At 41.2% G+C, this 23,514-nt stretch overlaps 1 protein-coding gene across 2 annotated transcripts; it reads right to left on the reverse strand.

The window, feature by feature from the left end:
- Positions 1 to 890: 890 nt before the first annotated feature.
- Positions 891 to 23,514, reverse strand: LMNB1 (lamin B1). Of its 2 annotated transcripts, XM_086628801.1 has the most exons (10): positions 23,314 to 23,514; positions 21,105 to 21,261; positions 19,079 to 19,237; positions 16,290 to 16,415; positions 13,707 to 13,927; positions 12,529 to 12,754; positions 10,154 to 10,258; positions 9,608 to 9,727; positions 2,864 to 2,974; positions 891 to 1,559 (listed from the first exon to the last, which is right to left on the reverse strand). In XM_086628801.1, exons 3-10 carry the CDS (start codon positions 19,232 to 19,234, stop codon positions 1,518 to 1,520), a joined length of 1,107 nt encoding a protein of 368 aa, XP_086484927.1. In that variant the 5' UTR covers positions 19,235 to 19,237; positions 21,105 to 21,261; positions 23,314 to 23,514; the 3' UTR covers positions 891 to 1,517. The 2 variants fall into 2 exon arrangements, with proteins under 2 accessions (XP_086484927.1, XP_086484928.1); XM_086628802.1 differs by lacking the exons at positions 19,079 to 19,237; positions 21,105 to 21,261; positions 23,314 to 23,514 and adding an exon at positions 18,859 to 18,907.

A 23,514-nucleotide genomic window follows, 5' to 3' on the forward strand; every position in this document is an offset into this window, starting at 1 on the left:
ATGCCCTTGTAAAAAGTCCCTCTCCAGCTTTCCTGTAGGCCTCCTTCAGCCATTAGAAAGCCATTATTTCTATAGATCAAAATGAATATTCCAAATGTTACAGTATACAGTGTGTTGCTTAAGAGACATGAAAATATTTATACAATGTAAACATTAAAATATAAACAGGACATTAAATCAGTTATTACATTATGGTTTAATGCAGTTGTTTAAGCCAGCATTACTGCCAAAAGACAGTCCCCCCAGTCCTCATCCATCTGCATAACCCCTGGCCATCCCCTGCCCCCAGCCCCCTTGTGCTGGCACAAGTTTGAAATGCCACTGTGCAGTTCACCAGAAAAGGGAACTTAAGCTAAGACAAAAAGACATGTTAAAAAGTCTTAAATTTGTCATGAGACTAATGCTAGAAAAAAGCTCGTATCAGCTTCCAAAATTCTGGCCATGCATTTAAAAATAGTTCCAGACTAAGATGAAGATAAATAGAAATTTAGAAATACTGTAAATAGTTATGGTTTTGTGACATGCTGAAACTGCTCAGCCTGATACTTGTATGATGTAGTAAAATCCAGTCCAGTAAGAATTAACAGATGAGCAAAGATGATGCAGAAACAGTTATGCAGAGTTTGAATAATGCTCTAAAGAATTAATTTTCCAAACACAGTTATGTGCGTCATTATTTAGAAGAAATCTTTACAAGTCAATTGCCACCATTCCATTTACATGGACATTTCACCAGCTTCATAGCCTATCAGTTCCAAGTATTCAACACTCATTCAACTTTTAGCTCAGTTCTAGGAAGAAACAAATTCCAAAAGCTTCATTCGGTCACATCTTATACTTTATTCAAAATTTTTTCATATGTTAAGTTAATGCAGAAAGGACAGAAAAAACTTTTGGTTTTAATACAAATGTACACTAGACCCCTGAAAAGACTTGGTTTTGTTCCTACAAATTGTAAACAAGCAAGACAATCCATATTAAATCAGCACCTGGGGGGTGCGAGGGGTTTGGTGGTTTGTTTTGGTTTTGTGTGGTTTTTTTTTTCAAAAGCTGTTCTTTTCTATGAAAATAAGTTTTATTGCCTTGATTGCTCTGTAGGAAAAAAAAGTCTCCAGTATAAAAGAGTTCACAGTATCAAAAATGCCTTCCCCAACAGCACCTAGATGTAAAGAGGTCAGGAGAAACTGACTAGACTAGAGTGGTGTAATCTGAACAAAAATCAATCCCCAAAATACAGTGGAATGCTTCTATTCCAGCGAGGTTTCAGTAAGAGACTGGCATATAGATCTAAAGGACAGAGATAATTTTTCAGACAGCACATCGTTCAGAGACAACAATTCACATTCTGTGAGAAAGTTAGATACTTTATAAAATTTCCTTTTCAGTGAAAGCAAATTGAAGGCCATCAGACTCACAGCTTAAAAATTTATTCAGAAATAAAACGTTGTGCTTCTGAGAAGGCTCTATTCTGTAAGCAAGGATTATCGCTATTTGAGGAACCTTGGTTGACTCGAAGTTTACATGGTCACACATCTGCTGCCAGAGGTCCTTGGGGCTTCCTGTTACAAATAGGAAGAGTCATCTTTGAAAAAAAATGCAGCAGTAAAAGATGTAGCAATTCAAAATAATATATACTGTACATTTTAATGTATGAAATTACTAGCCTGACATGATCTAAGCAATAGTTAGCATGCAAAGCTGTACAACCTGTTATTCCCTGTAAGTAAAACAATGCTAGATATCCTTTCCTACAAGAGGTAATGGAGGACAGCTACCAGGAAAACACAACCTAAGTCATTACTGTATTTGAAACTTAAATCAAAAAGCATCATTAAGTTCAGACAGGTGGTGTGTACCACAGGAAGCATACAGTATCTTGAGAGTTTTTATCTAAAGAAATCTAATCTCTCTATAATATTTTTGGAAGTAAAGCTACTAAGACACTCACTTTACTGAACTCACAATCCCAGTAACAACAAGAGCAGCTGGATGCACTTCAGTACTTTTGCATAACTGCAATAAAAACCTGACTATATTTTATGGTTCAGTTATAGGCCAAAAACCCATGGTTGCCGAAAAATACGATTTCCAACACAGCAAAGTCTTATTTTTTTTCTATTTAACATACACACTTTTAATTGGTGTTCTATCTTATCTTTTCTAACTGACTTTAAGATATATATTAACTGAAGTTTTATGCCAACTAGCAAACTTAAACATTACATTATAGGAGCTTGTTTGTTATGTTACATTTCCCCATATTTTTTTTTTTTTTTTTTTTTTAGAAAAACTGGTCAAAACAGTAAGGTAATATATAAAACTAAGAATGTGAACAATGAAGTATGTAATATATCAGTATTTTTCCTTCTACTTCAAAATATTTTGCATTGTTCAATGCAAGTTCACACCTTTTTACTGCCTTCAGAGTTGCATTTCTTCAGCATGCTAGAGATATTTTCTCTGATAGAGGAAATAAGAGATTTGAAGAAATTACCAGAGAAAATAAGAGATTTAAATTCTCAAAACTTTAGGTAAATTCAGGTGTACATGTTTAAGCCAAACTTTACCAAAACCAATTGGCCTGGGGGAAATCTTATCAGGAAGAGAGTTTAAGGAAAAAAAAAACAACCCAAATCTTTAAGCTTTAAAACCTTACATTAAGAAAAATCTACCTCTCTCCATCAATGAAATACATTAAGTAATATTTTTATACTGGTTTTAGTATCGTAGCTTCATGCTTTCATTATATTACTGATGAAGCAAAACAAAAATAAAGGAATACTCACAGCCAAACATTTTTTTTCCAAAAATTCATTACTTATATATTGTTTTTTTCAACCTAAATAACATTAACTTAAGATACCCGCTGGTGAGAAGGGACTTGTTCCTGCAAAGCTTCAGCTTCTTCCTCAGATTCCTTCTCTTCCTCTTCATGTGTAGTTGTTTTAAAGATGGTGGTTCTCTGAGCTACCTCCTGCAACAGAGTTTTTAAGACTTGACTCCTCTAAAGATCTGGTGCTAATCTACTTAGATTTTGAGAAACAGGAGTTCCAGCTATTGGGAATGCTACTTGTACTGATTTTGTCTATATACTTTTCATGTACTGCTGCGCAAAACCAGCATTCATAACACCTTAGTTTTAAATCTCTTAATGATTAAAAAGTCTTTTTAACAAGACATTCATCAAATTCTTCCAAAACTTGCTTTTTTTTATATATTTTAAAAATTTTCTTTCAATTGCAAGATGTCATAGCGACTGTCCTAACTGAAGTTTCAACTCCTACCATACCAGAATTAATGCCTCATTGCTTAAAATGAGTTTCACCGTTAACACTCCCCACCTCCCATAAAAACCATTTTAAGGGAAACTAATTTCCAAAGACTGATCACTGAAGAGTTTACTAAAACCTTTTCTTTTCAAAGCATATTCTAAGGCCTTGCCCAATTCCTGGCATGAGGGAAGTGTCTGAACAAGTAATTTTGTCCTGGTTTTAGCTGGGACAGAGTTAGCTCTTCTTTTTAGCAGCTAGAAGAGCTCCGTGTTTTGGTTTTACTCAGAGGCTCGCTCTGAGAAGAATGTTGATAGCAAGCTGATGTTCGTGGTTGGAAGTGAAACTCCAAGGACTTCTCAGTGTGCCGTGTTCTGGCCAGAGTGCAGAGGCACAGTGGGATAAGGGGGGAGCATAGCTGGGACAAGGGGGACACGATTCCCCTTGTGATTTGTGGTGGAACTTAAGATTGAGGGCCAAACTGGCCAATTAGTATTCCATATCATGCAGCGTCATGCCCAGTATAAAAGTGAGGGACAGCCGGAAAGGACTTTTTGAGCTTTTGCTCTATTGCCTTTCCCCCCCACCTCTCTCTCCCAGTATTCCCACTTTCAGAGTACTAACTGTCTCTCCCCCTCTCTATTTCGGGGCCTTGCGTTCGTCCGGGATTGCAGCTTCGGGACGAGACGGGCTTCGCATAAGAGGGGGTGGTGAGCATCTACACTGTGTATTAAATCATCTGTATTAAATTGTTCTTATCTCAACCCACGGGTTTCCCATTTCTCCTTTAATTCTCTCCCTCATCCCTGCGGCTAGGGGAAGGTGAGTGAGCGACTGTGTAGGGTTTGGTTGCCGGAGCGGCCGAACCCACAACAGTCTTAAATTGGGGCCCAACATGGGGCTCAAAGGGATTGAGATAAGGAAAGTAAATTGCTGTGATTTGCCATTGTGTTTTTCCTGGATGTTGCTGGCTGGAATGCTGTTTGTTATGCTTTCATACATGTTACCAGACATGTATGTTTTATTGCCTTATCTGCCTTATATGATATTAGGTGGAATGTTTATGCGGTTTTCTGGCTCGGGGTGTTGGACCAGTATGAAAAGTATGTTATCATTAATTAAGGGGTTTGCCGTACTGTACAGTGTAACACTGATAAGATCATCAGTGCTGGGACCAGCTCAGTCTCTGTATTCGGTGGTGCAGAGGGGGATGGTGATGTGGAGCTCGTTTATTAATTTTGAGCATCACCTGGCAGATGTCATTGCCAATTACACCGGTGACTTCTCATTTACAAAAGCTTATGTCGATTTTGATAATGCTGAACATCATTGGAATAATTTAACGGGTTTGATTTTGCTGCAAGGTCTCCTAAATATATGTTTAATTATATATATATTCAAAGTCAATTGACCATTTGGGGTGTATACCAGTTTACTTCTCCTGTTATTGTGCTTGCCATCTCAACTCCTATGACAAGCACTATAGCTACTCAGACTACAACGGTATCAGTTGCCCCCATAAGGAAAAGAAGATGTGTACAAAAGTTGGAACATAGAGGAGATGATCATGAAGAGCAACCAGAGCCATCACAACAACTGGAGGAAGAGCAACTGAGGAAATGTGTACAAAAGTCAGAACGTAGAGGAGACAATGATGATGAAGAGCAACCAGGGCCATCACGACAACAAGAGATGAAGTGGGAACGTTCCGTTTCACCCCAGAGAAAAATCTCAATGGAGGAGAAGTGACATCATAGATGAGACAATAACCACACGATCTCTAAAAATGAATGAGCTGCAAGATATTCGAAAAGATTATGGCCGTCTTAGAGGTGAGCCCATTGTCACTTGGTTGCTCAGATGCTGGGACATGGGAGGCAATAGTCTGGAGTTAGATGGTAAAGAAGCCAGGCAGCTAGGAGCCCTTGCTATGGGTGGAGGCATTGATAAAGCGATTGGAAGACAGACACAAGTTCACAGCCTCTGGAGACGGCTCCTGGCAGCTATAAAGGAAAGGTATCCCTACAAGGACGAGGTATCATGTAATGTAAGCAAGTGGACCAACATAGAGAGAGCTATTCAGTATCTGAGAGAACTGGCTGTGCGAGAGTTGATTTCTTTTGACTCGAGAAGCGGACCAAGATGTGAGGATCCAGATGACGCCCAGTGCACACGACCAATGTAGCAAAAGATTCTACAGAGTGTGCCATCAGCATATTCCACCTCATTGGCAATAATGGACTTTGGAGACGATGATACACCACCAACCGTAGGTAATCTGGTCACCTACCTCCAACGATATGATGATAATACTTCTATACGAGCCTGTGTTGCGGCTGTGGAAAAGGAGGTCCGAGGATTAAGAGAAAAAGCAGACTTCCCGCTCACCTTTTAACAGCCCCATATGGCCTGTGCCTAAGTCCAGTGGCGAGTGGATACTGACAGCAGATTATCATGGCTTGAATGAAGTTACACCACCATTGAGTGCTGCCATGCCAGATATGCTGGAACTTCAGTATGAACTGGAGTCAAAGGCAGCCAAGTGGTACGCTACAATTGATATCACCAATGCATTCTTCTCAATTCCTTTGGCAGCAGAATGCAGGCCACAGTTTGCTTTCACTTGGAGAGGCGTCCAGTATACCTGGAATCGACTGCCCCAGGGGTGGAAACACCGCCCTACTATTTGTCATGGACTGATCCAGACCACACTGGAACAGGGTGAAGCCCCAGAACATTTGCAATACATTGATGACATCATTGTATGGAGCAACACAGCAGAAGTAGTTTTTGAGAAAGGTGAAAAAATAATCCAAATCCTTCTGAAAGCTGGTTTCGCCATAAAACAGAGTAAGGTCAAGGGACCTGCACAGGAGATTCAGTTTTTGGGAATAAAATGGCAAGATGGACGTTGTCAAATTCCGATGGACGTGATTAACAAAATAAGAGCTATGTCCCCACCAACCAACAAAAAGGAAGCACAAGCTACAAGCTTTCTTAGACATTGTGGGTTTCTGGCGAATGCATATTCCAGATTACAGCCAGATTGTAAAACCCGTCTATCAAGTAACCCAAAAGAAGAACAATTCTGAATGGGGCCCAGAGCAAAAACAAGCCTTTGAACAAATTAAACAAGAAACAGTCCATGCAGTAGCCCTGGGACCAGTCCGGACAGGACAAGATGTCAAAAACGTGCTCTACACTGCAGCCGGGGAGAATGGTCTTGCCTGGAGTCTCTGGCAAAAAGCACCAGAGGAGACACGAGGTCGACCTCTTGGGTTTTGGAGTTGAGGATACAAAGGATCCGAAGCCCGCTACACTCCAACTGAAAATGAGATACTGGCAGCATATGAAGGAGTCCAAGCTGCTTCTGAAGTGATTGGTATGGAAGCACAGTTGCTCCTGGCACCCCAATTGCCAGTGCTCGGCTGGATGTTCAAAGGGAGCGTCCCGTCTACACACCACGCAACTGATGCTACATGGAGTAAGTGGATTGCACTGATCACACAAAGAGCTAGATAGGAATCCCCAATCGCCCAGGAATTTTGGAAGTGATCACTAACTGGACTGAAGGTAAAGACTTTGGAATGTCACCAGAGGAGGAGGAGGTGACATGTGCTGAGGAGGCTCCACCATATAATGAACTATCAGACAATGAGAAGAAATACGCTCTGTTTAATGACGGATCCTGTCATCTTGTATGAAAACATTGAAAATGGAAAGCTGCTGTATGGAGTCCTACTCGACGGGTCGCAGAAGCTACTGAAGGAGAACGTGAATCAAGTCAGTTTGCAGAGGTGAAAGCCATCCAACTCTGGCTTTAGACATTGCTGAACGAGAAAAGTGGCCAATGCTCTATCTCTATACCGACTCATGGATGGTAGCAAATGCCCTGTGGGGATGGCTACGGCAATGGAAGCAGAGCAACTGGCAATGCAGAGGTAAACCCATCTGGGCTGCCCCATTGTGGAAAGACATTGCTGCTCGAGTGGAGAAGCTGGCTGTAGAAGTACATCATGTAGATGCCCATGTACCCAAGAGTCGGGCCACTGAAGAACATCAAAACAATCAACAGGTGGATCAGGCTGCTAAGATTAAAGTGGCTCAGGTGGATCTGGACTGGCAATATAAAGGTGAAAAATTTCTAGCTTGTTGGGCCCATGATGCCTCAGACTATCAAGGAAGGGATGCAACATACAGATGGGCTCATGATCGAGGGGTGGGCTGAACTATGGACACTATTGCACAGGTTATCCATGAATGTGAAACATGTGCTGCAATCAAGCAAGCCAAGTGGTTAAAATCTCTTTGGTACGGAGGACGTTGGTTGAAATATGAATATGGAGAGGCTTGGCAAATTGATTGTATCACACTTCCACAAACTCGTAGTGGCAAGCGTTACGTGCTCACAATGGTGGAAGCAGCCACTGGATGGCTGGAAGCCTATGCTGTGCCCCATGCCACTGCCCGAAACACTATCTTGGGCCTTGAAAAGCAAGTCTTGTGGCGGCATGGCACCCCAGAGAGAATTGAGTCAGACAACAGGACTCATTTCCTTAACAATCTTACAGACACTTGGGCCAAAGAGCATGGCATCGAATGGGTATATCACATCCCCTATCATGCACCAGCTTCTGGGAAGATTGAACGATATAACGGACTGCTAAAAACCACACTGAAAGCAATGGGTGGTGGAACCTTCAAACATTGGGATACACATTTAGCAAAAGCCACTTGGTTAGTCAACACTAGAGGATCTGCCAGTCAAGCTGGTCCTGCCCAAGCAGAACTTCTACGTACTGTAGAGGGGGATAAAGTCCCTGTAGTGCACATGAGGAATATACTGGGGAAGACAGTCTGGGTTATTCCTGCCTCGGGTAAAGGTAAACCCATTCATGGGATTGCTTTTGCTCAAGGACCTGGGTGCACTTGGTGGGTGATGCAGAAGGACGGGGAAGTCCCATGTGTACCTCAAGGGGATTTGATGTTGGGTAAAAATAGACACTAAATAACCCTGTCCCTGCGTACCATCATTGTGATGGTTGTCACATTATACTAATGCCATTATATTAAGAATCATCCAGGTTAATGAAGAATGAACTTTGACAGAACCAGAACTGATTCCAGACACCCAGCAACTTCTTCGAGATCAACATCTTCAACCTGCAGACAGCAGCCGGATACACCAACTACGAGCTCCAGACGCCACACGCAACAAAGACTACATGTCATCCGTTCTACCGACTGAGCAAATTCCACATCATCTTCCCTGCCCTGACAGACTGCTATAACAGACGAAAACACATTTTGGAGGGATGACCCACAGCTAAGGGAATAGTATATATAGAAGCTTTGAACATGACATGCATGGTATGGAATAAGGGGTGGATACTGTCCTGGTTTTAGCTGGGACAGAGTTAGCTCTTTCTTTTTAGCAGCTAAGAGAGCTCAGTGTTTTGGTTTTACTCAGAGGCTCGCTCTGAGAAGAATGCTGATAGCAAGCTGATGTTCATGGTTGGAAGTGAAACTCCAAGGACTTCTCAGTGTGCCGTGTTCTGGCTGGAGTCCAGAAGCACAGTGGGATAAGAGGGGAGCATATCTGGGACAAGGGGGACACGATTCCCCTTGTGATTTGTGGTGGAACTTAAGATTGAGGGCCAAACTGGCCAATTAGTATGCCATATCATGCAGCGTCATGCCCAGTATAAAAGTGAGGGACAGCCAGAAAGAAGGACTTTTTGAGCTTTTGCTCTTTTGACACTTTTGCTCCTTTGCACTTCTGCGCCTTTGCTCTATTGCCTTCCCCACCCCAACCCTCCTCCCCCCCAGTACTCCCACTTTCGGAGTACTCTCTCTCCCCCTCTCTGTTTCGGGGCCTCGCGTTTGTCTGGGATTGCAGCTTCCGGACGAGACGGGCTTCGGATAAGAAGGGGTGGTGAGCACCTACACTGTGTAGTACTTTTCTGTATTAAATTGTTCTTATCTCAACCCACGGGTTTCCCGTTTCTCCTTTAATTCTCTCCCTCATCCCTAGGGCTGGGGGAGGGTGAGTGAGCGACTGTGTAGGGTTTAGTTGCCGGAGCAGCCTAACCCATGACACATTTTTATACTACCTACACTCAATAGAGGGAAAAAAAATTACACGCTTCAATAGATTGCACTCCTAAATTGCAGTTAAGACAGACAGTTATACTATGCTTGACTGAAAAGCAAAAGGAGAAAGCTTTATTAAACACTCCTGTGCATTCATGTGTAAAGTCCCAACAATAGTTCTACCTGTACCTTTATAGGGGATGGCACCACAGAAAGACAAGTTTAAACACACTGAGGCACTTTACCTCTCCCTGAGAATTTTTCAGTACAACTTTCACATTTTCACCAGTGGCCCAAGAAAGCTCATTTTTCCAGATGAGATCAGTGGGAGGCCTAGCAGTTACTCCAGCATTTGCAGCCCAGATCTGTTAAAAGAAATCACATGTGAGCATTATTTGCTAGTCTTACACATTTCCATGTTTATGTATTTCATTTAAATGACACTGGTGAATCTCCTCCAGTTAAGAAAATACCAGTCTCTGCCTACCTACTTCTAAAGTTTCTTACAATAAAACACCCCTACATTTTTTAATGCACAGACTTCTGAATATGTAAATGTACCTGTTTATGGTCAACATTATTGCTCCATATAGAAAGTAGGTTTCTGAAAAATGTGGCTCTGTCCAACTTCTTCCCAGCAACTGATATGACTAGTGCCCAATACAAATATAGGTGATTATTTTCTGAACGTGTACACAGAAAGAACAAAACTAAAAACCTTGCATCTTACTGACAGACACGAGTTGGTCTAAAGTCCATTTCAGCTGAACAGCTGAAGCTTGACAACTTACTGTAACAGTTTGGCCTGCCTTTAGTACGTATCTGGAGGAATATTTGTAACTAGCGGAAGTGTCTCCTATTGTTCGGATCATCTCCCAGCCTCCCATAGGTTGATCCTAATAAAAAGGAGAAAAAGTTTCCATCAGCAGTCATTTTCTGTTATACATGTAGGGCATTTTACATATAGGGCTGCAAGCCACAAAATTTTCAGTAAAAACATTTTTATCATTTATCTTCAGCATGCAATTAGATTCATTTTAGCTAAATTTGTCTTACATCTTATTTCAAGTTAAAACTTAAAACATTCTGCTTTTCAGTTCAGATTAACTGATGTTCATCATTTGTAAGTTTTGTTATAGCTTGGTCCAGAAAAATACATAAATAAATATTTAAGTCCCCTTACAAATATATAATACTTTTTTTGAAGCACAGAATGACAAACAGGCTTCTTAAAATATTTCTATCAGTCTTCTTAAAATGTGTTTCTACATATGCACACCTCCCACTACATACTCCTTTGCAAGACCTACATTATTTTTGCAATTATTTTTTGCCTATCAACTAGTTGAAAAGCACTACCAAATCTAATAGAAAAAAACATACAGAAGTGATCATTACAGAAAGACTATTTCAAAACAAGAGTAGGTATTTTTTGAATTCTCCCACCAAGAGTTTCCAAATACTAATATCTTAATGGATGCTGACATTCAGCTGGTCATTGCAACAAAACATACCATACTTAGAGGATTTTATATATTTTCTATCGTGTTTTACATTTTTGTATATTATATATATACATACAATATATATATATTTTTGTATATATATATAAAACTTGTCAAACATTTGTGAAAATCCCCCAAGTACAGCTTATGACACTGCACTACTGACAGTTGCTCAAATCTAGAACCCTGGAAAAGTTCTATAAACCATGAACTATCCATGGCTACTGGTAACAAAACTGACGGTCCTTCCATGAGACAATGAATGTGTACTTAAATTAAAGGCAGGAAAACCCACATTGGTACACAAAGCTGGGGATGGAAAAAATCCCATAAGCTTGAGAAACTCAAAATGAAAAAGCCAGCAGGTCCTGACTCCCTAGAAGTAGTCTTTGATTTGTCTGAATTTAGTCTTCTAAACACTTAGCTGTCTAGACCAAGACAGTTGTCAAGGTTTGTTCCATTCAGTAAATGAAGTCAGCACTCTCAGGCAACACCCCAGGCAGGTAAATAAGACATATATATGTATTCTCCATCTGGAAAAGTCTGTCCATTTCTTCATTGATTAGCGGGGACTGAGACACTTGGAACCAGCCCAATCTCATCTAAAACATCAAGATGAGCTGCTTTTTAGTGAAGGTAAAAGATCTGATGACATTAGACAAAGCCTATGTGCCACTGAAAACAAAGAACACAGGTAACATCTACACACAGCTGAGGCACAGACAGCAGAGGAGAAAGGAAGAATTACTTAGACCTTCACTGAAATCAAGGCTACAAGAAATTAGGTCTTGTAATTCTGGCGTCCTCATGAGGCAGTACTAAATTCTCTCTTCTCCCAGACAAAGGATTCAAGAAATTATAGTCCCAGTCCTCCTGCGATGACTCACAGAACTGCATATAGCACAGGGCTTTTTCTTAAGCAGAAATTACAAGTAATGTTCAGGGGTGGGAAGAGGGGGCAGGGAGGAAATATACTGAATATAACAGTATCATTCTGAGGGCAACGTAATCACGTAATCAAAACTTTTCCTTATTACTCAAATGAAGTACCCTTTGATAAATAGATATGTATGTTCTTCCCAGTACGAATTCAACCTATTCACATAATGAAATAACCTGACTAGCCATCATTAAGGTGGCTTTGGTATGGGAACTGAGGGCTCCTAAAAACTGTGGATGCCACCAAGGAAGAAGGAAAACTGATTTAGAGAAACTATATGAAATTACAAGAGACACTGGCAATTAACTACATTTAGACATTTATTCTGCATCAGCATGTGTGCAGACAAAGTTCTTAAAAGGCTTCTAAAGCAGCCTATTGTTGGCTTGCACTATTTCCTATCAGTGACAATGTTACCTGTAAAGCTTTACAGGCAGATCACTTGCAAGGCAGAACCCTGAAGAGCGATGTAACGCTTCAGTGGGTGGGCAACCTAGCCAATAAAACAATTGCTATGAAAAGCATAAAAAAAATCATTAGGAAGAGGTCATAATCAATCCAGAATATTGTATGAAAGTGACACCCTAGTTTTAGTGCCATCTTACACAGCATGCTTTAGCTCCAGGGTCAACATGAAGCCTGAGGGCTGAAAGGGTGCTGAGGATGCCTTCTACCTCTAATCAGTCCATTGTAAAGTCATGACACGTGTGCATTTTCAAACCTGTTCAGAGGTGTTCTTCAAGAGGATGAACTTTCCATCAATGTCTATCTCCTCAATAGAGACACTTCCAGTGGCAGAAGCTGAGTGGGAAATGGTAACACTACTGCTGGGTTCAGCTTCCTCCACATCGGTCCTCCTCCTCTTCCTTCTGACTGTACGCACATCACAGCTTGAGGAAGCCCGTGAAACTCTCACTTCGGAAGATGGGCCTGGAGAAAGACTCAACCTATATTGAAGGAAGGAAGAAATATGCATGTATCACGCTTTGATTTTAGTTTTTCCTCCTGTTTTATAAACTTTCTTCCTCTCTCCTCTTCTTTCCATAAAATTATATAGCAAAAAGTTGAAGGAATATAGTAAACAAAGCTTCATTTTTTCATGTAACTTGCCTTAGGTTCCTTTTGAAGAACTGAATAAAATGTTGCCAAACAGCTGATTAATGCTTTTGGAACACAGAATACTGATGGACTACTACTTTAAGATCATAAAGGTATCTCTATGCATTTGTTAGAGACTGCATTGCTGGGTAGATGGAACAAGTAAAGAAAAAGCCTCTTAGGGGGACTTAAGCCATTGTAGGAAATTTATGCAAAAACCGAATGGCACAAGAGGTTTTGCTGTTTCATCCCCACACTTGCGAGACATCAGCCTGAACCAGTAGGATGTCATTCAGAAAACTGAATTATCAAATTACTTTAAATGACAGCTGTGACTTATCAGGTAAAAACTTTCAGTATTGGTAAATGCCAGGGTCAGATGTGGAAAATGAAGCTAAAAAGCTGGGCAATCATAACAGCTATTGCTTTATTAAAATTAATCCATATTTAAGGAAATTCGGCCAACAATTAAATAACGCTTTAATGAACTCTGAAAAAGAATCTAAACCATGGCACCAATGAGACCTACAAATGACAATTCATCACATCCTCAGTGCTGAATCTTAATGGAAGAATGGTATTTGTTCCCTTGAGAGCTATTGGTCTGATACTCAAGCAGCTTGGTCTCATGGAGACCTAGAAATAAGTGTCAGACAGGAAGGGGCAAAAACAAACAGTGCCTTGGAAACTGTAGTAAAGCACCTAATGAACAGACTCCCAGTAAGAACTGCCTCTTGACAGAAAACAGACAAGTAAGGGAAGCACACAAACACCAGCATTTCTTGCTACATTCTTGCATACCTCTCTTCTTCACTCTCCAGCAACTTTCGGTATGCTTCAATCTCTAGATCAAGCGTCACTTTAACATCCAAAAGTTGCTGGTAGTCACAGATCTGCTTCTGCATCTGAATTCTCATGTCTGATATTTCCTTATCTTTCTCAGACAGCAGTCTGTGATGGTTCTCCCGTTCCACGGCCAAGGTGTTCTCAGCTGTTTGCGCTTTATCTCGCCATGCTCTAGCCTAGAAAGCATTGAAAACATCAGTGGTGCAAAGGAAAGTTCACCCATACCTCCATGCACTCTGCTATCCAGGCAACATGGAATTCCAAACACAAGGTTAAGCATCCTCCCTGCTTTCTGACTTCAAACTCACCCATATTCAAATTCCTATTCTCCACCTCATCTACTACAAACATAACACCTTAAATTCTAATGAAATTTACAATATACTTTGAAAGGCAACTACCTGCTCCATTCTTCTGAGATCTGAAGATAGTTACCACACTTGAATTTACTCAGTTGGGAAAAACTGAGCTTAAGAGTCAAACTGTTTTAAGATGTGCTGGACAGGACACAGAATCAAGGTGCAGCTCAGTGTACTTCAAATCCTGTGTAAGTAACTGCTCTTTAGTTTCCAGATGTCTACTTCCTGCTTCAGTTTACTGCTGTCAATTCTGCATTCTGGGAAGAAGTTCCTCTAAACAACTAAGCGTTGTTGTCAGTGAAAGCCTGTCTGCCTGTTATCAAAGCCTTCAAGGCGTGCTGAAAGTACAGTGCTAAGTGTTCCGTCAAGAAAGCTAATTTGTCACATACTTAAAAAACCACATCAAGCCAGCAGAACTTAATATTGTACATACAGAACGGAATGCTTAGCAAAAAGCCAAATGGTGACAGCTTTAAAGTTTACTTTCCCTGAGCATGCTTTCTTCTGTTTGATAGTCTCCTGAGATTTTTTTTTTAATTAAAGGACAGACACAGGAACCAATGCCTCACAATCACCTTGTTTGGCTAAGTCACCAAGTTCGCTATGCAGACACTTCACTTAAGAAGTCATCATCATCCAGGCAGTCTAAAGGCTGACACAGAGGACCAGTGTAACTGGTTGTCAATGTTAAAAGTCAGACAAGGAATTTAATACAAAGAGTTCTGTCACACAGAAGATCCCAGTGGAAACTACTGCAGAGCTCAGTACTGGTTAACTCAGACCAGCAGCAGTGGTAAGACTTGTCTTCTTCCAAGAGAACGAAGTTAAACTTAATGCTGGCAAATGGAAAACAAACCTCTATTGGTTGAAATAACTAGCACTGCAAAAAACAGAGGCCACAGCAGCAGAACGGGGTTTTTGGTGGCCCCTGAAGTTAACAACCAACACCTCTGCAAATTCAGAAGCAAGTTCTCTGAACCTAGCTGTCACTCTCAAGTAAGCAACAGAACACAGTAGTAAGAAGGAAAAAAAAAAAGCCTCAGAAACACCTCTTGATTGAAACACCAAAAGATAGATGATTTCTACCTAATCTAAAGGTAGAAATAAGATTTAAGAAGACAAAACTCTCAATCTAATTCTTGTGTAACCTCATCCACATTCATGACACCACCTGATCTCTTCCAAAGACTAACTTACCTATGTAACAGGAAAACTGGGAAGACTCACACTAGTATCTGCCAAGCTATTTGGAAAATTATGAAATAACATTCCTTGCATTTATATTCTTTGCTTGAAATGCACAGAATTTTTAAGTCTTACAATAGTACACTGTACAGGAGGAATATAATTCAGAATGTATCACAGAAAGGATCGAAGCCAAATATTACTAATATTTTTTATTAAAAAAAAAGTTTTGTTGCATTTTCAGCTGATTAGTAAGTTACAAAATCCCACTTCGGAACCAACTCTTAACATTTCTCATTTTCACTGTAGATTTTCCACATAGTGGACATGACATTACTCCCATCAAATAAACTAGTACTGAATTATGGCCTGTCATAGTTGTGTCTTACTTCTTCTATATGTGTCATCTTCTAGGGTGTCATCTATATGCTCTGTGATCTAAGTATAATTAGTTTCTGCTCAAGATACTGCTCTACAAATGCTCCACTAGTTATTTGATGTTTTTTCTCAGTCTCATTTAATCTTAATCCTGGTAAGATCACTGAACTTTATATTTTTTTTGAGTTCTAGATGCAAACTGGAACTAAGGTGAAAAGACACCAAACAGACTGCATATTCTAGCTCTGGTTTTTAATGTTGCCTTGTGGAATCCTAGGCTAGGCTGTTCAATTACTACAAAACAGAACTAAATTGCTTAGAACATCAAGAACTTTTAATACAGAGCTCCTGTCCAAAATTGTCCTACCTACAAAAGTTTTTGCAAAAGCTAATTAACAGTACCACCTTTCAAATACTCACTCCATAGAAGGATACTACAAAAAAAAAAAATCAACATTGTTGAAAAGAGATATTCAGAAATTTTAAAAATTACAGAACAGAAGACAAATTCAAGCCATGATACAGAACATACCTACAATAAGGGAAAGAAAGTCCTTTAAAATAAAAAAAAACAAGTGTAATCAGCAAGACTGAAGAGTCACAAATAGCTTGCTACCTCTTTTTGGAGATGGATGAGATGTGAAGACATATTGTCAATTCGTATGCAGCTTTCATGCAGCTGTTCTCTTATCCAGTTGGCTGCAGAATTACTCATCTCAGAGGACAGTCTAGCATGCTCAAGCTGCAATAGATGAAGTTAAGACATCAGTTTCAAAATAACTTTTATTAAAGAAAAGAGTCAATAAAAACAACTTAGACTAAGCCACAAAGTCCCTGTCTGCAGCTCTGACACAATGAAACATCTCTTTTTAAGGGGTTAAATATGGTGGCTCAATTACCATGCTGGATTACTCTATCAGAAATCATGATTCTCTGAATATTTATTCTAGGATTAAAAGCTTTAAAGTTTTCCCTATTGGCCCTATGCTGGCCAATATTTAGCTTTATATATTTAATTACTGTAGCACTGGTTTTGAGTATGCTTAAATAGAAGAAGCTAAACTGAAATTACCAATTCTCTAAAAACAAGCAGATTTATGTTAATTTTCAGCAAACATAAGCAAATTGGTAATGTGCCTTCAGATTACAGTACCAGTACCATAAGTAATGGCTACTGCTTCATTCTGTCACAATTTCAAGCTCAAATAATTTTATTTTTTTAAACTGGCAACATCATTCCCACTGAACACTTTCACATCCACTTGTGCAGCACCACAGACTTGTTACTGAACTTGTAGTTGCAGATGAAATGGTATAAAAACCCTTATAAAATATAAGAGTCCAAAAACACAAAAGCAGTATACCTGAAGAGAGGGAAAAAGAAAGCCTCAATTATGAAAGAATTTTTAGACTAAAAATATAAAAAGTATTTTGGGCTATTTTAAAAAAAGTTTTTCCAAGTCAGACTGAAGCCCGGAAGATGGAACAACTACACACTCTTAAGTCTGTGAAGACTGAAAACTATGCTAATGAATTCAGTTTGTATCAACCTTTCTGCTGTGACATTCCACCTTGCTTTTAAAAATACTAACTGCAACAAGTACAGCCATAGAAACCAAGATCACTTGAGACATCAGGATCCCTCCTGACAGAAATGTGCAATCATAGTAGAGGAAGGACATTCTGAAGTGTAACTTATTTCAGCTTGAGTATGCTTCCCCTTTAGTACAGTGAAAACCAGAAATCGTTGGGTGCAGTAAAACTTCCACATGGTTTGTACAGAGTCAGGGGACTCCGGATGCTGTCTTCTCAGCAAGCCCAATTATGAATTTCAATTGCCCAATTTCTTGCCAATCAAACCTGATCACCTTCTATGACAGGGTGACCCGCCTGGTTGACGAGGGAAGGGCTGTGGATGTAGTTTTCCTGGACCTCAGTAAAGCCTTTGATACAGTTTCTCATAGTGTTCTGGTGGAGAAACTGGTAACCGCTGGCCTGGATAGGCACACCCTCCTTTGGGTTAAAAACTGGCTGGATGGCCGGGCCCAAAGAGTGGTGGTAAATGGGGCTAAATCCGGCTGGAGGCCGGTCACCAGTGGGGTTCCCCAGGGCTCAGTGCTGGGTCCAGTTCTGTTTAACATCTTTATCAATGACCTGGATGAGGGTATTGAATGTACCCTCAGTAAATTTGCGGACGACACCAAGCTGGGAGGCTGTGTTGATCTGCTCGAGGGTAGGGAGGCCCTTCAGAGGGATTTGAACAGACTGGATCGTTGGGCTGAGGCCAATGGCATGAGCTTTAATAAGGCCAAGTGCAGAGTCCTTCACTTGGGGTATAAAAACCCCAAGCATCGCTATAGGCTCGGGGAGGAGTGGCTGGAGAGCTGCCTGGCAGAAAAGGACCTGGGGGTGTTGGTTGACTACCGGCTTGATATGAGCCAGCAGTGTGCCCAGGTGGCCAAAAAGGCCAATGGGATACTGGCGTGTATCAAGAATAGTGTGACCAGCAGGAGCAGGGAAGTGATCCTGCCCCTGTACTCGGCACTGGTGAGGCCGCACCTGGAATATTGTGTCCAGTTTTGGGCCCCTCGCTTTAAGAGAGATATTGAGCTCCTGGAGCAAGTCCAAAGAAGGGCAACTAAACTGGTCAAGGGGCTGGAAAATAAAACTTATGAGGAGCGGCTGAGGGAGTTGGGGCTGTTCAGCCTGGAGAAGAGGAGGCTGAGGGGAGACCTGATTACGGCCTATAAATACTTGAGAAAAGATGGTGGGGAGTTAGGGGAAGGGCTCTTTACATTAGTGATGGGAGATAGAACAAGAGGAAATGGGCATAAGCTTAGTCAGGGGAGATTCAGGTTGGATGTTAGGAAGTATTTCTTCTCTGAAAGGGTTGTCAGCCACTGGAATAAGCTGCCCAGGGAGGTGGTTGAGTCCCCATCCCTGGATGTGTTTAAGAATAGGGTGGATGAGCTACTTGAGGATATGGTTTAATGGGGATTAGGGATGGTTGGACTCGATGATCTCTAAGGTCTTTTCCAACCTAGAAATCTATGAATCTATGAAATAAGTTTTATACAAAATATGAGACACCTTAATGATCATCAAGACTTCGTTACAGTTGATACAGGCAGTTCCCTTGAATTCATAGTAACCCCAGTACTAATCACTTTTTCCCTATAGTTTACCTTCACACAGTGCTTCCTACTCTTTTATTGTTGTACTTCCTGAGGATTAAACCTGCTCCCAAAATAAGACCTGAAAATGAAAATTCACATTCAAAGGCATGGTAATTTTAAACCAAGCTCTGCAATAAAATCCTCTGAAATGCAAGTAATTAGGGTATCTTTCCATCAAACAAAACAAAAATAAAGTACATTGGACATCTGTATGAAAAGATGTTCTCACTTTGACATTGTAAGTCTGCTGAAGCTCTTGTTTGTACAGCTGTATTTGTCCAAGATGCTGCTCCCGTATTTCACGAAGGGCACGACACAGATCACTCCGAGATCCAGACTGTTGCACAACTAACCGCGTTTCATATTTTTTTCTTATTTCATTCATTTCCTAAGGAAAACAGAAGAATAAAATAACATTCAGTAAATATGAGACTAAACTAGTTTTAGAAGATTATGCATTGAGCAGACAGCAATGCGGATTTTAGCTAGCCTTATGGATCAACATTAGATTAGTTTGACATTGAAACTTTCAGTAGAAACACAGGGCCATTTCCCCAGTCTGATCTGCACAGTACCTTATTTTGCAATAGCCAGTTTTTGAAATAAGAGCTAGGATACCATCAGCATGTGAAGTCACATTTCCTTCTGAGAGTTGTCTGCATTTTCAGCAAATACACCTCAACAGGATGAAGTTTTAGAAACACATCCCCTGTTTCTTTAGGTATCTTCTACGCTTGCACAAAATGAAAGTACTGTGAAATTAAACAGTGACTTTCACTAACCAGCATTTTCTCCATTTATTTGTATGCTTACTCACGGTCTCTGGAAAGATGGATTCCAACACCACAAACAAAGCTAAAAATACACCTAGCAAGGAAACGTGCTCACAGAACAAAAGACAGCATGGTTAAGTACATTTGTTACCGCTCTAAGGCTCCTCCTGGAAAGCCTCAAGTACTACAAGTTAAAGAGAGGGCAGCAAGAAAAACCTCTAAAAGACAAGCATTCATCAACTTCCGTTTACACGATTCAAAAGCATACTGTTAGGAAGTTCTGAAATTAAAAAACGCAAGTCCATAGCACCTGTATGAGTGTCCCCCTCTACTTTATTTCTCATAAAGGGATTATGCAAGAAATTAACCTACTTTCTCATTACTATGAAAAGATGTGTACATTGCAATACCATGGGCAGAATTTATCATGAAACAACCTGATACATTAAGCTATTTTATCACAAGAGCTCTGAGTTAATATCATTTTTCCTAAAAAAAAAAAGTCGGAAATCTTCCAGCTAGAATAGAAGTAAACTCTGCTCTGAGTGGGAGTTCAGACCAGATGACCTCTTGAGGTCCCTCCCAATCTAAACTATTTTGGTATTCTACACTGCCCTCCCATATTGTCTTCTCTTTAAAAATGTGAATTCTTGAGACAAAAGCACTTACCTCCTTGTGCAAATTTTTATGGAATTCTAAGTCCTCAACGAGACTTTGACATTGGTTTTCCAGATCCACCTTCACTAAGACTTCACTTGTAAGCTGTTGCTTGGTTGCAGCTAAAGAAGCTTCAAGCTTTAAGAAAAAGAAACACAACAATGATTATGTAGCAGAACTCACATAACACAATGACCTCAGCTACTTAGAAGTACAGCTAGCTACAAGTTATGGCTGAACTTGACAATCGAATCCAATAGTTATATCACTAATCATCACACGATCACCACTAAGATCACAAGTCATGTGTTTCAAAGGGTTAACAAAACTAGCACAAGACTTTTCCTCTTTGTTCTATCAGATGCCCAGAAAACAAAGAACCACAGGCAGAACCAAAATAAGGGCAGAGAGAATCGCAAACTGTTACTTGTCAGTTATTCAATATTTGTATTGGTGAAGTTAGTCTCTCCCTCAAAACAGTTCTACAATTTGTCAAGTTTGTTTTGACTCTTGGCTTGGTTTCTTCAATATAAGTACTATCCCTTGTAATTTCACAGTCTGCAGTTTTAAAAGCACTCTATTCCACCACTCATGTTATTAATAAACTGAATAGTACTGGACACATACACCTACTCAATACTGCTTCCAACATTGGCAGGGAACCAATTTGTTCTAGTTGTGACTAGATGACAGGTTTGCATCCATTTTTTGGCCACAAAGTTGCATTTTACCAGAATGACAGCTCTTACTATGGACCTATTACACAAAACCACCTAATTTGAGGTGCTGACAGAAGCTTGATGGTTAAACATTTCTTATTCTCACCTGTACAATCTGATTTTTTAAATCCTCGTTTTCACTCTCCAGTCTTCTCTTTTCATCATGGGCTATGGTCAGTGCAGTTTCTTTCGAAATGAAGGCTGCTTCAGCTTCTCAAAGTTTGGCTTGAACACATTTAAGACTAGTTTCCTTTCTTGAATAGCTGGAATAAATCAGAGAAAGTGGTAACGAAGTCTAGAAATACCCCCAAAATAGATTGCTGACTAATAAACCAAGATGCAATCCGAATCTTGAGCTCAAGATACCCAAACAAAACAATTTCATCTTGGCTTAATTTACTCTAATTTAAATAAACTCCTTAGTTCTGCTTTCTCGTCTGACATAAAAACAGCTTAATATTTCACTTGGGCTATAGAAACCTAAATATACGGGAAACGGTGTCAAACAAGTCTGAGAGGCACACACAGAAAGGGGAAACTGCATGTGTATTAAAGGCACCTCTGGTTTTCTCTTTAGCTAGCCACTGTGAAAGCGTGCTATCTTCACCAGAAACTTAGTAGGAAGAAGTAAGTTCTCCCATCAGAAGGCTCTTTCCATAGGGTGGAAACAAGTAAATAATCTTCATTGCCTTTTATCCACACAGGAACTTGTGCAGATCCACTGTCCGGGCTGCAAATAGCCTCTTCCCAATTAATAGACCAAGCTCCCAGTGAAACTTGATGTTCCCTATCTATAAGCCAGTCCTCCATAAGCAGAAGCTGTAGCACAGTGAGCTGCTTTGCAGCACGCTTCTAATCCTACATAATGGCAAAGCTCCAAAGACATGGAAAATAAGGCAGTGCAAAGGAAAATTGCACTGATTTGACCTTGGCCATCAGGGATTGTGCTTCAAATTAGGCAGAAAAAATCCCCTTTGCTCTTTAAGAGCATGTCCTCCAAGTCACTTCAGTGCCTACCTGCGGCTACACCTTGCTTTCCCTGTCATTGTCAATAATCTCTTTGATGCAGGATCTTTGTGGGGAACCAAGCAGTAATCACAAGAACAACTAGACACACTGATTAGAAGCTCATGGTTCATTTCTGATTTTTAAATAAAAAGTTAAGAGCCCAAAACGATATTGGAGCTGTCTGCATACACATGAAAACATCGATATGCTGATTCACACATGAAATCTTTTTCATTATGAAAAAATCAGGCCTGAGAGCACATTTATCTGCAAATCAAAATGAACAGGTTATGCAATGGTAGAGCAAGATCGACAACTCTGCTCTTCTCCACACCCCCCACACCCCCTCCCCAATCCATTGACAAACTTTGTGATCCCAAGGCCCAAGTTATAATGGTTAAGTGCACCTAAACAGGGAAAAAAGCCTGAACAGGTTGCTAATGGAGAACTACAGCAGCCACAGAAATCAAATCTAAGGTAAACGCAAACAAGGAAGCAAATAAACAAACAACTGAATCAAGTCGAATATGTAAGCAGCAAAATCTGGTGGCACAAGTCAGTTCACTACAAGAGCTGAGATCTTGGCACTGTGCCATAAAGCTTTCAATCTTGAGGATATCTGGTCACGAATCCACCTTCTGTAACACCTGAATATCCAGCAGAGTGAACGGAAATTATAGTTATTTTTGATTTAAGTAAGTGCTACTTTATTAGATACTCGTGCATTTTCATGTCATGACGTTAACATCTTTCGAAAGGACGTTTAGAAAGCCTAGACCCACAACAGCCACTACACGTGACATCACTCGGCGTTTTTCATTCTGAAGCAGGTTAAGCCTGACGGACAACGTCACTTGGCGGGGGGGGGGGGGGGGGGGGGGGCGGTGTGAGGCGGCGGTGAAGAGCCCTCCCGACTCAAAAGCCGGAGCCCTCCGATCTCAACTACGGGAGGGTGAGCTCGGGCCAAGTTTCGAGGGCGCCTGCGACACCGGAGGGCTTGCTCCTCAGCGTGGCGGGCACACGCCGCTGGCTCGGTCTCGCCGCCACCTTCCCCATGGGCGGAGCTGGCGGGCGGAGCGCGGCTGGGGCTGAGGGGCGGCTCCGGCGGGGCGGGCACCCACCTCCCTTCTTCCCGGAGTTCGGGCGGGGGGACACTCAGGGGTTCGGGCGGGGGGCCCGCCGGGACGGAGCGGGGCAGCACTGCCTCTCGCTCATCCATTGAAAGCCGAGGCGGCCGCCGGGCCCCAGCCCACTCGTGCCTCCCCTCGCAACGTGTGTGACCCACGCCGGCCCGTGTCCCCGCTCACCTGTCCCGGAGCTGCTCATGCTCGGTATGGATCTTGCTCAACTCGATCTGCAGCTTGGCCCGCTCCCGCGCCGTTTCGTCTAGCACCTTGCGGGCGTCGGCCACCTCGGCCTCATAGATCGCCTTCAGGCCGCTGATCTCCTGGGCGCGCAACTCCTCCCGCTGGGCGATCTGCAGGTGGAGGGCGTTCCGCTCTGTCTCA

This window comes from Tauraco erythrolophus, chromosome Z (assembly GCF_009769465.1).
Source record: "Tauraco erythrolophus isolate bTauEry1 chromosome Z, bTauEry1.pri, whole genome shotgun sequence".
Classification (NCBI taxonomy): domain Eukaryota; kingdom Metazoa; phylum Chordata; class Aves; order Musophagiformes; family Musophagidae; genus Tauraco; species Tauraco erythrolophus.